Source organism: Dicentrarchus labrax, unplaced genomic scaffold, assembly GCF_905237075.1.
Source record: "Dicentrarchus labrax unplaced genomic scaffold, dlabrax2021, whole genome shotgun sequence".
NCBI lineage: Eukaryota > Metazoa > Chordata > Actinopteri > Moronidae > Dicentrarchus > Dicentrarchus labrax.
Window position 1 is genome coordinate 14,111,052 of NW_026136701.1, and position 14,704 is coordinate 14,125,755.

General features: G+C 41.3%; 2 protein-coding genes across 9 annotated transcripts in view; one reads left to right on the forward strand and one right to left on the reverse strand.

Annotated features, from left to right (window-relative positions):
- The first annotated feature begins 1,602 nt into the window (after positions 1–1,602).
- fam131aa (family with sequence similarity 131 member Aa) lies at positions 1,603–7,324 on the forward strand. 2 transcript variants are annotated; one of them, XM_051412491.1, is made up of 5 exons: positions 1,603–1,861; positions 4,740–4,851; positions 4,962–5,144; positions 6,015–6,155; positions 6,309–7,324. In XM_051412491.1, the coding sequence occupies exons 2-5, from the start codon at positions 4,761–4,763 to the stop codon at positions 6,869–6,871; spliced, it is 978 nt and encodes a 325-aa protein (XP_051268451.1). In that variant the 5' UTR covers positions 1,603–1,861; positions 4,740–4,760; the 3' UTR covers positions 6,872–7,324. The 2 variants fall into 2 exon arrangements, with proteins under 2 accessions (XP_051268451.1, XP_051268442.1); XM_051412482.1 differs by lacking the exon at positions 1,603–1,861 and adding an exon at positions 2,034–4,474.
- A 68-nt stretch (positions 7,325–7,392) lies between these two features.
- The window catches only part of clcn2a (chloride channel, voltage-sensitive 2a), a 44,025-nt gene continuing 36,713 nt past the window's right edge, over positions 7,393–14,704 (reverse strand). For 6 of the 7 annotated variants that reach the window (XM_051412400.1, XM_051412388.1, XM_051412399.1 and 3 more), the window contains 5 exons: positions 13,676–13,744; positions 13,075–13,113; positions 12,879–12,983; positions 10,861–10,947; positions 7,393–10,745 (listed from right to left, as the gene is read on the reverse strand). In XM_051412400.1, the coding sequence (XP_051268360.1) occupies positions 10,227–10,745; positions 10,861–10,947; positions 12,879–12,983; positions 13,075–13,113; positions 13,676–13,744 (819 nt within the window). In that variant the 3' untranslated portion in view covers positions 7,393–10,226. The remainder of the gene's footprint in view (positions 10,746–10,860; positions 10,948–12,878; positions 12,984–13,074; positions 13,114–13,675; positions 13,745–14,704) is intronic. The other variant, XM_051412417.1, reaches the window with a different exon arrangement.

Here is a 14,704-nt window from a genome sequence, read left to right on the forward strand (position 1 = left end):
TGTGTGAGAGCTGGACGAGTATCTGCACTCGTGTCTGGCCTCATTAAAAGGGACTGGGAGTCAGCCATGGTGTCACTAATTCACATTAAATACAGTTTGTCAAGGTCATTGTAGAAGTTCAACGTTTGTGTTTCATTCAGTCACTCACAGCACGCCTCCACACAATGGTCTCATGTTAGCTTTACTTTAAAATAATTACAAAGAGTTACAGGCAATGAAGGGTTTAGAGTTTTAATTTGGGATAGAACAAGTTGGAGACCCCTAATTTTGTCTACTTGGTTGCCTTTAAAGCTGCAGTAGGTAACTTTTATAAAAATAACTTGTATAAACTTTCACTGTGTCCTGATGGTATTAATAATAAGGGTTCTCTGGCTCCTCCTAGTGGTCTGAATGGGATTTGCATTAATCCACCGGGCCTGAACAAAAACATCCAATCGAAGCAGAGAAAGATATAAATACACTTTACTGGAGGCTTGAAGATGGTTGATTTTGAGTCTTATTCCCAGAGTCCCACAGTGTCTGTATTTAAAGACGTAGGAATGAGTCTCACCCTCGGTTGGTTGTTTTCATTTAGGCCTGGAAGATTCATGTAAGGAGTTATTAGGAGCACTAGGAGGAGCCAGAGGAACCTGATTATTTCACAGATTATCTGTCTCGTGTTCTACTGTCAGGATATAGTGACAGTTTCAGTGAATGTAAAATTTTTTGTTTTTAATTAAAATTACCTACTGCTGCTTTAAGTGCTCATTAGCAGCAGACTATACATGGCAGCGTTATCTGTCGTGTGTAAATCAGTGTGTAAAATGTCCATCCAAAGAGCAATGATACTGATAATGACGTGAATCCTCACATTTAAGAGAAATTTTTAGCATTTTGTCTTCATATTAGTGTCCCAGATACAATCAGTACTCATAAACTGGAATCTGCCCTAATTTCTGCTGTGCATTAAATAAATTGGTGGCAAGTAACACAAATATGATCCATGTAAATTATTAGACAATATTAGGTAGCATTTATAAGCAGTATTTACACAATAAATAAATAAAATAAAATAACTAATGTAGTTTTAAGCAGATCTAAGATTTAGTGTTTATTAATGTACTACAACTCCCCCTGTGAGTTGTGCATAACTGGATGCTTGTGTAAAAAACAAAATATAGTAAAACAATTCATTTAATTTTATGTTATAATTAAGTTATAATTATTAAAAATACTGCTCATTAATAAACACTTAAAATGTCTTTATAACAGCTTACAAGTAGCTACATGTACATTATGAACTAATTATTAAATGTTTATAGTACTTGAACTAAATGTCTAAGTGTCAAAATATTTGTTCAATAAAGGTCAAATCGTCCTGATGGAAGTATTTTTAAATCACAGGATGATTTTTGGATCTTTGCAGATGTTGACATCAGACTGCAGTAAATCCAACCCGCGCGCGTCCTGTTGAATCTGTTTACCAAATATATTGCAAAACAAAAACAAAAACAACAAATGACAGTAAAAATCAGCTGCAGTGCATGAAAAAGGGCCAAAGCTGCAGCAGGTTACTGTGTCTTGATCTTGGCTGCATGAGAGAGGGGGGGGAGCGGGGAATTGGATGTGACACCGCCTTGCGTTGATGACGCTCGCCATCGGGAGACATTTGGACAGCCTGTAACCCATATACCGAGCAACAAATGGTGCGTCTGTGCTGGAGACCTAATGCTGGAGTTCGGGGGATGTTTCCGCCGACTGTGTGGCATTGATGATCTACTGCAGGAGCTGCAGCAGGAGGACAAACCGCGCGGTTTCATCTGTTGATCGGATTGGAGACAATTAAGCGCATTATCATGAGCCGCCGCGGTCCGACTTCCAGGTAGGTACCGAGCGAGAGTCTCTGAGAGGGAAACAACGAGCACAGGAGCGTCGTTAGAGCTGCGGAGGTGCATATATATACACACACACACACATATATATATATATATATATATATATATATATATATATATATATGGGGGGGGCCTGTTGGCGTGTCCGCGGTGTTTATCCGATGCAGGTATGGAGCTATTGGTATGCAGATGGCGACTTCAGAGGTTGCCAGGAGACCCGCTGCTGCATCCGCGCCTCTCCTGCGTTATTTCCCCCATAATTGCGGGCTGCAGGCCTGCACACATCAATGGCGGGGTGATGTGTTATTCAACCGTCAGTGTGTCGCTTCTGTTGCTTGAATGAAACCATCTCCAGCCCCCCCCAAAAAATAAATAAAACAGCACTGCAGCTCCCTCCATTCAAAGGCTGCAGGCAAGCTGCCTTAACTCGATCCCACTTGTTGGTCCTTTAAGTGTCACATCACTGTGGATGTCAGACCTCCGTCCTTGTTTAGTCATGAGAGACTTGAAGCAACTTCATTACAATTGGGGGCGCTGCTACACATGAGGTTGTTATTAGGATGGATGCCAATTAGCAGCATTTGTCAGCTGCAGAAGAGGCCTGGCAATCAGCATGTTGAAGTGTGAGCTTTTAAAAGCAACATCGCACAATTAACAGCTCCACAGAGGCCAAAGCACGTGCAGGTGCGCTGGCTTAAAAAAAGAAAAAAAGGCAAATATCAGAGGGGAAGAAATCAACTAATGGTTATTTTCATCTGTCATAAATCATTTAGTCTATAATGGTTAGAAAATAGTGAAAATACTCATCACGTTTTTGTTCAATCAACAACCAAAACCCCAAAGATCTTCAATTTTCAATGATAAACAAAAGAAAAACAGGCCATTTATGAAGCTGGAACCAGTAAATAAATGACTTGAATCATTAATCAGTTATTAAAATATTATATTCTCATCTGTTAACTCATTCATTGTCTAATCTTCTCAGCATTAAAACATGAACCTGCATCAGCAGATGAACAGAGATCACAAGTTTAAACCAAATGGCAGCAATATGTGACCTACACAGCAGTGGTTCCCAACCTGGGGGTCAGGACCCATCAACTGGGTCACAAGATTAATCTGAAGGGTCATGAGACAATTAATCGAACAGGAAGAAAATATATTGTTTTTGCTAAATATAATTAAATACGGCTTCTTCCCTCAGGCTGTGAGACAGACATGATGGCTTCATCATGCAAACTAGTATTTTCTATTTTAATTTTGATTATTTATTAATACATTTTTATTTTATTTATATATATATATTAAGTACCATTAAGGGAACTATAATATAAATGTCATTATACAACAGTGTATTCTAAATAACAATAAAATATCCTTGAATAATTATACCTTTTGTGTGACTTTAAAATATAATAAATAATAATATATTCAAATAATTCTCTTTTTTTGATCCAGATGAGACAGTTTTACAGATCAGTAAAGAACTCACTGACATCTGTAACCTGAGATGAAGGATGCTGCTTTGTTTTCAGCAGGTTGTGAAGGGAACCATCTGTATAACGTGTGTAGGTGGTGACAAATGCTGCTAATTGATCTAATATATAATTAACATTTCCTACAGCACTTTTTTACTTGTTATTTAAGTTCAGAGCACAAGCCGATTTCCATTAATTGAGACTCATTCTGTCGACAGGGTTTAAGCTGTCTCTGCTACTGAAACCTGCGTCTCAGAGGGGGAGCCGTGCAGCGCTCCTCATGCTGAACATGTGGTGTGTTTATCAGTGTTGAGCATGAGGGATGTCTGCAGTGCTCACAGGTGTGTGTGTGTGTGTGTGTGTGTGTGTGTGTGTGTGTGTGTGTGTGTGTGTGTGTGTGTTTTTGCAGCTGAAGCTCACCTCTGAGGAGTGCTGAACGTCACCCGAGCTGTGAGATCTGTTTGCACCTTCATAACGCCGCCTCACAGTTTCCCCCTACCTGCCTGCGCGACACACATTTCCTGTCGTTTTATGACTTTAACATAAGCCGTTAACCGCAGCCAGGAGCCTCTTCTTTTCTTAGCTGCTTTGGGAGCCAATCTGCTTACGGCTATCTGTCAAGTCATGCACGTGCTCAGAGAACATGTCTTCTGCTTGTTTGAAAGTCTCACCTGCCCTAAAAACAACACATATTCCAAACAGTTCCCATGTACTGCAGGAACAGGTTCAGCTGACCCACCAGATCTACCCAGAGTAGCCATATGTGTATTTTGTTTGTTGGATATTGAAGTAGTTAAGTATCACTGTCACTTTTCATAGGGATCAGCAGCTTTAGGGTGAGCAGGCCTGGCTGGAGCTGCTTATGCACGCCATATGTTTGGCCGGTTGCATGGAGACCATCGACCCTCAGCCATTCTAACCGGTTTTGCCGGCTTACCATGGCTTTGGCATCTGTGCAATAAATGTAGGGCATAGCAGTCTGCCCAGTGGTTTAAACTAGTCAGCCCAAGCTGTGACTTTTAGTTGTGTTGCTTTGCTGCGCCGTGACACCATCTCTGCATGTCCACGATGAGGCTGAATTCCAGGAGTAGAGAGAGAAGGGAGAGACAAAGAGAGGAAGAGGTAGGAAAAGTCTTTGTTTTTATATAGGGATGGAGCATTTATTTTGGCGTGGTGGCCACAGCCGTGTGTTTGTCACTATGTTTGTCCTGTGATTCCTGTTTGAATTTGAGCTTTTCATTTAGATGCTATTAGAATGTTTTTCGCAGACATTGGACAGCGTAAATATTAGCAAAGTAAACATTTACTGTTAGTGGGCTGGTGCCGGATGCGACACAAATGTGGACAGAAAAATACATTTTGCTCAAATCTAAAATCTGTCTTGCAGGTGAAATTTGAGGAGTGTGAAATGATTCCAAAGTCAGGAAAATCTCCAGCAGACTCAAGGAAAAGTGTCGGCATCCATGAGTTTGCAGCACTTGCCAGATCCTCCTTAAATGGTAATAACCTGTTTTTTTTTTTTCCTTTTTTGCTTTCACACTCTGATTTAAATTTTCTTGAGTCACAACTAAAGACTGTGACCTCTACCCCTGTCTCTCTATGTGTACAGGTATCTCTCAGGCAGTGAGGGACCATGTGACGAAGCCCACTTCCCTGGCTCAGGGCCGGGTCGCCCACCTCATTGAGTGGAAAGGTTGGCCCAAACCTGCAGACACACAGCCGGCCGCCCATTCCCACTTCAGCTCCTACTGCCATCTGACTGAAGGAGAGAAGGAGGCCCGGTTTGCTGCAGGTATGCATCTCTGTGACCTTTAGCCATCTGTTTTGTATCCAGCTTTTAATGTATAACTAGCTGGTGTTTGTTTGTGTGGGCATCCTCTTACTTAGCTTGGTTTAGTTCCAGCGTTATCTTCTGGCCGGCTCCCACCTTCTGTCACGCACCTAATCCCCTAAAACTCCTGTATGTCAGCGGTCTGCCCCGCCCACCGTCTCTTGGGTGATGGCTTGTCTTGGCAGCAGATGGTGGCCTATTAGACACTCTCCCAGAACACTTCACTGCCCACCAATGGTACAAGCTCCTGTTGTTTTGCTGTGACTCATCCTCTCTGGCGCCGGTGACATCGGCGTGGTTTGATCAAAAGAGAGAATGAGAGCGAGGGGGAGGGAGGAAGGGTACATAGTGAGTGTACATCATTATAAAGTCTACTGAGTCTCTTCAGGATTTTGCAGGCTTTTTTGGGGGGGATTGTTTTGCGGATCTAAAATGCCTGATTTCATGCCAGCTTTTCTAAAAAATTGCGATGCTTCTAGATATTTTTTGCAATGAAATTGTGAGAAAGTGTAAATTGCATAATAGTTGCACTATCTTTGGTATAATTCATTAAAAATCAAAGGGAGCTTGTTCTAGTGTGAATAAAATCACTAATAGTTTGGTGCATATGGCTCAGTGTTTTGCACGGGGGTGTCGTGGAAATTGGCACTGCTGTGATTGGTGAAACTCGCAGGAAACAATGATTGGTCACATTTGAGGAAAAAACTTGAAGCAAAATTGCAAAGTCGCACAAAGTGCACGGTTTTTGGTTGAATTTGTGTTAATTGTTGCAACTTCTTATTGAAAAATGTTTTGAGAACCTCTGATTTAATGGATCTGTGTTCCTCTTAGGAGTGGCTGAGCAGTTTGCCATTGCTGAGGCTAAGCTGCGTGCCTGGGCGTCTATGGACGAGGCCGAGGAGGAGGAAGACTCCAACGATGAGGACTCCCACCCCAACGGACAGACACACACCTTCTCCAGCCAGACCTCAGGTATCCACAGTCGCCTCCATTCTGTTCATTTCATCTCATTACACTTCGTCGTCTTAATTTCTGCATCATCACTGACATAACGCTCATCTTCCCATCCCCTTACCCAATTATCCCCCCGTCCCCAGGTGATCTGACTTTTTGCTCCTCCCTCAGACGCCGCCACATCCAATCCTATCACAGGAGCGCCATGCCAGTCTGAGGTTGATGGCGGGGAGGCACCGCCCTCCGACAGTCCCCTCGGCTCCAGCAGCAGCAGCAGCAGCAGCAGCCTGCACTGTGGTGGGCGTTCGTCTAACAATGACCCACATTCATCCCAGACCAATTCACCTACTTTACCCAGCGACTGCATGAGTCCCTTCCTGGAGGAGGAGGAGGAGGAGGAGGAGGAGGAGGAGGAGAGGTTGGATGGTCACAAAGAGCAGGCAGCTCCTGTGCAGGAGGAGCACAGTGAGGTCTGCATCCACCACAAGCCCGAGTGGAGGCCTCGGGCCAGGAGCAGCAGGTTCGACTCCTGCTACTCCACCTCTCACTCCGAGTCTCCCGGAGAGGAGGACGAGGAGGACGAGGAGGAGGAAGGCAGCGTGTTTCATGATGTCCGAGTGTGGCACTGCAGCCCGAGAAGCTTCTTCTCTGACCGCGCCTCCTCTGGAGTGGCGTCGTTCGATGAAGAGGAGGAGAGGGATGAAGTGGAGAAGATGGAGGAGAAAGAGTTTTGATGTGATGTGTTGTCCATCATTATGTCTCTTTGAGTCTGTGTTGATTCTGGATATGACTTCATCTTTTCTGCTTTCACTGTTAACACCTCTCCACCTCCTCCTCTTCTTCCTCCTCTTCTCCTTTCCTTCCTCTGATCATCTCCTCCCCACTCGCTGCCTTCTGTCTCTCATCCTCCAGGCCTTTCATGTACTGATCTGGCTCCACTGTTTATGGCTGCTGTAAACAGTATATACAGTATATATTGGAGAGTTGAACCAGAATGTAAAGCTGTTGTTCAAACTGAGTTTTGTACATTTGTGTGAAGAGTCATGTGTTGCTATTGCATTTGGTTTTCTATGGATATTTTGTAGTGTTGTTTTTTCTGGGTCATGCTGTGTCATGTGGGTCGGGCTATGTTTGATACTGAATGTCTGAATGTCCTACATATATAAATATAAGTTTTTTTGAAAGAAGATTGTCTTTCTTTACTTCTGCAAAAAACACAAACTTAACATATGGGAAAGAAACACAACTTCTAAACTTATCTTTTAAAGGTGTTTGTGTTTTTTTCAATTTAATCATTCACTCATGTACAAAAACAATTTCATGTTCTCTGAAAAATAACAATGGCTGTTGGATTTCAAATGCATAATTCTCCTATGTACAATAGCATATAAGTAGATCTCATCCGTGTATTTTCATATGTACAAAGCATATACAGGCCAGTGCCATATAAAGGGAGATACTACAGACTTATTGCTTAACTAGATACGCTGCAAATTAGCTTATACACTCTCTACATTTAATTCCTTATACGTTATCTTATATGGCGAGCACTACTTCACATTCTATATGCAAACAAAAAGTTAGGACGTTAATAAATCGTTGCACAAATGTTTACACAGACAAAAATGAGCCCAAGTCGGTGTGCTGTTAATGATATCACATAAGATTGAAATATGGCTCGGAAAATTGTAGCATGAAGCTAAATTACTTGACATCCATTTTATAGGTCGTTAACAAGGACTCACACACACACACACACACACACACACACACACACACTTTGCTCAACATTGCATTAGAGGCCAGGCTGGATTAAGATACGTGTAACATATCACGGTGTTAATATCTACAGGCCGCATACATGTGTGCGTATAAGAGTGTGTGTGTGTGTGTGTGTGTGTGTGTGTGTGTGTGTGTGTGTGTGTATGTGTGTGTGTTTGTTTGTGTGCTCTGTACAACAGCCAGTATCTTCCTTTTCACCCGGAGCTCAAGTGTTGTTCCTTTATCATGCTAGAAACACGTTAAACACAGTAAATTCACATAGCGGAAAATGTAGAGGCAGTTCAAGTGACAAGACTATATTGCCCTTATTGAATCAGCCCCTATAAAGCCAAACAAGGCTACATGTGCAGTAAATTATACTCATGGTACTTACAATGTGCTTCATCATTATTTGGAGCCCTGTACTAAGCCTGGTGGACCTTTGGAAGCTGCCTTTTTCGTCATGTGAACAGTAGATCCCAGCTGATTGGGGATGTTCGTGGGCTGATATGGACACCAATATTTTGTAGTAAAATAAAAAATATATGCGGATAATGACGTGTTGTGACACTGCAGAGTTGTAAACAACGAAGTCTGGACAAACTAGTGATGACAGTGTTGCTATTAAATCATCTTTTAGTGATTATTACTGTAAATTTATTGCATATCAGCCAACATATAACCAACACCACTATATCTTATTAATATTATTAGCCATTAATTCTGGCCCTCTGATGTATTAGTCCAGTGCTAGTGAATAGGTAGTTTTATTCATACCATCATGTGCTCATTAGAATAATTTACCATGTCTTTGTTCTTCTGTGCTTTCGTCTCTATTATTATTTGCTCCTTTTATTTTTCCCTGTGGTTTATTTCTCTCCTTGTAATGTTTGAAGTCATGTTAACAGGATGTTATTTTGGCATGAAGACTCAAATTATGTTGAAGAATCCGGACCAGATTTGAGCATGGCAAGGAAAGTGTCGAAAAGTGTCTCTCACACACACACACACACAAACATTCACACACATACACAAACACATCTAAAAGATGAAGCTGGAAATATTCTATGTTTTTCTTCCTTTCGTACCAAATCAAAACCTAGTGTTGTGTTTGTAGATAAAGCCTGCTATAGTTTATTCCCCTAAAGACACATATGAGCCACGTTGTTGCGCTGGTTGAGATATTCCTGAAGATGAAGCTGAAACTTGTCGCCAACAAATTCATTATTTTCTCCTGTTAGAAACTACAGTGTCAGCTGCTTTAGAAAATTATTTAACTTTTAATAATGAGCCATGCCGTTGCACTGGGTGACAAGTTCTTTCATCATGATGGATTTGCGCACAATATGAGCAATGTCCCACATAAATAGACTGTACAATATGAGCAATGTCCCACATAAATAGACTGAGTGCTTTAAATACTCACTAGAATAATAGATGAAAATAGTCTCCACCCAGATGGATTTATTCTGGTTTTGAGTAATATAACCTATAGCACCCAGCTGTTTTAGGAAATTATCTGGCCTTCAAAAAAAGAAAATATTATATTGACAAAATAATCTTGCCTGAAGGTCTATTTGTTTAGTTCTCATGAAATTGAGTTTGAAAGGTCATTCTTGACCTTGGACTCCCCAGTTTCATCTCAACCTTTAAGCCAACGTGGACAAGAACCCCTTAAAGTATTTTAACATCTGCAATTCCCAAACAACTGAGCAAACTCCATCTGTTAATAAACATCATGTGATATGATCGGAAACTCCAAAAACTGCTATTAAATGGACCTTGTGGTGAGATTGTTTTGCTAACTGCTGTTTCCAATTAACTTCCAAACTCAATTAAGATACAGTATATATTTGTTACTTGTTTTTAAAAGAGATTTATCATTGCACTCCTATAACAGTGTTGGCCTTTATATGATTTTATTTCACATAATGCAGTTGTACCACCCAACACCTGAAGTAAACAGACTTTGATGCGTAAAATTGGTGGAGTTTCCCTTTAAAGATTTACGTCTTCAACAGGAATGACAGAGCCACAGACATCCGAAACAGACAAACCCATTGTTGTTGTTTTGCGTCTTTTCATGGGATTTGTAGACAATAATAAAAACATAGAATAAAACCAGCTTTATCCATTACGACACATTTTATCTGAGCATTTCCACAGTAACACAGTAATAAATGTCACACCTACTCACGCTCACTCTCACTCGCTCACTCACGCCACAACAACATTAGAAACACGGGTATCTAGGCTGGACTTGGAGGTGACCTCTACAAATGTAAGAAACGTCAACATTCATGAGGCGACAGCATGAATCCCCTCGGATCATTTTGGTTGATCCTCAGTGTGAGCGGGGATACCCTCTCCCTCAGGTTCTGATAGGTCCTGGTTCAGAGATGGACTCCCCTGTTCTTCTTGCTCTGTTTCGTCCGGCTCAGGAGTTTGGGTGGGGGGGTCATAGTCACATGCCAGCTCTGATTCCTCAGTGTGGGAGGGGCTGCAGTCAAAAGTAAACTCAGATTGTTCCTCGGTGAACGAGGGGCTTTCCTGGAGCACCGACTCCGACGACTGGTTTGTGACATCGCCGGGGCTGGTTTCAAACTGCAAATTCGACTGGTCCGAGAAGTTGACAGGGATCTCTTTGTACGCGAGATCTGGCTGCTCCTCCACGTCAGGAGGGTTGGGTTCCCGTGGCAACGAGAGCCCCCTGTGGCGGATGCACAGCTTGTGTAGTTCGGTTACCTCGGATACGCTTGTGCTGTTTCCACAGTCGCGGAAACTGGCCAACGGAGGGCGCACTTTTACTCCTGTCACTGTCACTGAGCCCTCTATGGCCTTCCGCAGCTGGTACAGAGTCACAGCCAGCAGGGAAAAAAAGAGGTAAAGACAGAGAAAAGGGAAGCATTAATGATACAGAACAAAAAATAAAATCACATCAGAAGGAAGGAAGGAAGCTCACCTCTTTGAGAGAAACCACTCCAACCAGACGTCCCATGCTGGTCACATAGGCATGATCCAGACCCAGCAGGGAGAAGATAGTGTGAGTCTGCGGAGGAGGAGAGATGGGTCATGGCCTGGATACAGACTCAGAGAGGGGTTTAATTTGCATTTTGGATCAGGGTTATGGAAACTCTTACACCAGGATCAGACATGATATTTTTTGCCTTTTGATATGGTCACTGTGTCAAAGTGGGAAAACTACACTTCAGGCACCAACCATGCATGTAATCACAGGACGAAAGTGAAACTGAAACCATTTAAGGTCAGCCTGTGCTGAAGGCGGGTGTCACATTCTGTCTTCCCAGTTGGAAGAAAGAGGGTGAGGATGTAGGTGTGCTGCATACATACGGTGCAATGTTACTAAGTACATTTACTCAAGTAATTTAAATTAAAAGGTCCAGTGTGGGGATTTAGTGGCATCTAGTAGGGATGTGAATCCCCACCACTGTGGCCGATTCGATACACATCTCGATACGCTGCCAGCGATACGATACATTAACGATACAGTGGAGCCCCCTGCCGATATGATGCAATGCGATTCACCTCTGTTCACGATGCAATGCGATTCATTAATGATTTGACAACGATTTGACTTTATACAATGCGATACGATTCATGATGCGATTCAAACCGATTCAACACAATACAAAGAATTTACCAGCCCACATCTGGTTTCTAATGTATATGATATAATAATAATAAATAATAAATCCAACTTAAAAAGAAGATGCAATTCAATATGGTACAGACAGAGGATTGTTTTATTCCTAATAAACACTAAAGCATAAACAAAAAATATTTTTTTCATTACATGTGTTTTTAATCTCATTCTCTACTTATACAATACTAAATGTATTGTCTTCGGGCAAATATTTTTTGGCCTCTTAATAAAAAAAACAAACCAAAAAAAAACAGTCCTTTTCTCAGGTCCTTTTACTAATAGTTTTCTCTGTCTGTAATTTCACAATGTTTTACAAAACACTTCCCAACATCAACAATGTGCATTGTGCAAATAACTTCATCATAGTCCAATGCCCATACTACTGCCTGCCAGACTGATGTGCTTGAGCTGACACTCTTCTAGTTGGCTAACTGAGCAGTGAGAGCAGAAATCATTGAGATTTATACAACAATATAACAGTTAAACAAAAATAAACAATTGCAACTGCTTACCAATGTAAGTGTAAAAAATTAAACTATTGACTGACAGCCACAGCAACTGTAAACATCACTCACACTGAGGTATATCAACTAGAGGTCTTTCTTTTCAAAGTGCAAAGACCACACTACTCCTGCACTATTGTGTGTCTTCCAAGGTACGCTTAATATCTCCTCTTCACCTGTTGTGTCGCTTCCCTCCATTTTTTCTGTTTACTAACTAACTGCGTCTGCGGTGCCGCACAAAAAGATAGTGATGGTGCGTTCAAGGCGCCTCGAAAACATGGGTGCAGAGGAGATAAACTATGTAATAATCGATGTAACCATGGGTTTTACCGTTGCAGACACACAAAGAAAGATACATTGCGCATTTAGCCGGCAGTTGTATCCGCACTCGCATCCCAAACGTCTGTCTCAGACCACCGATTCAAATCGGTGAATCTCTCCATCCCTAGCATCTAGTGGTGTAGTTGCAGATTACAACTCTCTTGCTTCACCCTCCCCTTCCAAACATGAAGGAGAAACAATGGTGGCCACAAAACATAGGAAAAATTTAAAAACGTTTCCTATATTCAGGTGATTATCCACTAATGAAAACCTAGTTAGAAATATTATATTACATTTCTGTCAATTGATCCTCCTACATGTTTCACACTGGACCTTTAAGTACATTTCAGATTCACTCGGATATGCTGCTACTTTATACTTTACTTCACTAGATTTCAGAGGTAAATATGCAGTATTATTATTATTATTATTATTATTATTATTAGTCAGGGTGAGATAAGACTTTATTGATATACTGATTTTTATTGATACCTTATGCAGGGATGTTTGCTCCACCAGCTGGAAAGGGGCTGGATCAATCTTGCAGTTCTTGAAATCCACCGGCTCATCAAGCTGCTGCTCCTCCCACTCAGCTATCTGCAATGGGAATGATCAGAAGGCAATAAAACTTTTAAACTTTGAATTGTAAAATGATTTTTTGTATATTTTCTGTTAGTGTGGGTCTCACCTCTGATGGGGTCATGCAATCTTCCACTTCAGTAGAGTCCTAAAAGAAAAAAATGGAGTAAGACATACATTGTTCTTGTATACACAAACAAAGGTTTCTATACACAAAGTAAGAGTGTACACCAAACCTCCAATTTGTACACTAAATATAAATAGTGTACCAATGCATACCCATTACACAGAGGTCTGTAACCCAATGAATCACTTATATCTGGAGTTTCTGAGGTAAAGGTGAGCGTTTGGTTTCTTGCTCAACATTGCATCCAGTACCCAGAAACAACAACGTCAATAACACCATTAACTTTAAGAATAAAAGCACCTTAAAAATAAAACACAAAACAAATTTTCCAGAACACACAGTCACACACAGAACAAGCATTAACAGCAGTTTCGAGTGAAAGCTGAGGAAACATTTGGTTCAACACTGACGTTGAAAAGACAATTACCACTTTCTCTCACACACACTTTCTCTCGCTCTCTCTGCAAAGCCACTCTAATGCTTTGGTTGGTGCACCACAAATATTTTGGTCCAGCACTCACTACGCGTGTGTCGCAAGGCAACGGTTACTAAGCAACAGTCTCTAGGCGGCAGACAATCTTACCGCCATGGAGATCCTCACTCGTTTGGGCTTGGGCTTTCTTTTTTCAGGAGGAGCCGGCCCAGCCGGGCTCTTCCAGTCAGGGAGAGAAGGCATCAACACAGCACAACATTAACACAACATCAGCGAAACTGGACAGTTTTACTCCCTTACATGGTGTCACGGCAACATTGGATCCCGGTCTGACTTCTGCTGGGAGAAGTCTCCATGATGTGAGCACAATGTTGCTGAAAGGGTATAATTACTACACCACAGATGAAGGTGAGGGCACAAAATCAGCACGAGGAACCCAATGTTAAAACAACATTGGATTGTAGCTGCACTGCCAGAAAAAAGGTTTTTGAGCACGTTATATTTTATCATTTTTGATAAGCAATTTCACCCTTTAATGTTTTTTGTTTTTCTTTTAATGTCTCCGTAAATAGCTTCAAAGGTTGAAATCAATGCCTGAGTGAAAATTTTGTTGAAAAATGCTTGAGGATGATCTTTCGACTCTCCATCTAACGCCATTATTAGTTATTTGTTAATACTTTAGTTTATGAACAAATCCCTGTGGAAAATAATTCTGTTACCATCTGCCTCAGCTGTATTGTGTTTAGTGCTAATTAGCAATTGTCCTAAAACCCTAAATTAAGATGGTGAACATGGGAAACATTATACCTGTTAAACACAAGTGTGAGCCTATCATAACCCATTGGTTTGTGGAGTACTGCTTTGAAGCCTCGAGTTTGGCATTATGTCCGTCGCCATGCAGTTATTTCGGACCCAGCTGCAGTGACATACTGAGAGTGAAGTTGGTAATTTTCTGCACTTCAGTTTGGACTCAAATGGAAATATCCTTACATACATTTCCCCAAAACTGATCTTAACATATATTAATCGCCACTGTTCTGAGGATTTGAATAATGTTTAAGGGGTTAAAGATAGACAAAACATTTTTTATCCGTAATGCTTACCTTAAAAAACTTAACCAAAAATGCTAAAATGTAGGATGTTCAAAAAGCATTTGACTGGCAGTGAGTGCATTGTGTA

Bases quoted from the DNA above. Each gene is read 5' to 3' on its own strand.
- fam131aa (XM_051412482.1), top strand. From the start codon at position 4,412: ATGTCCACGATGAGGCTGAATTCCAGGAGTAGAGAGAGAAGGGAGAGA. The intron at 5,145-6,014 runs GTATGCATCTCT...TGTTCCTCTTAG, and splicing joins GGAGGCCCGGTTTGCTGCAG to GAGTGGCTGAGCAGTTTGCC. The intron at 6,156-6,308 runs GTATCCACAGTC...CTCCTCCCTCAG, and splicing joins CTTCTCCAGCCAGACCTCAG to ACGCCGCCACATCCAATCCT.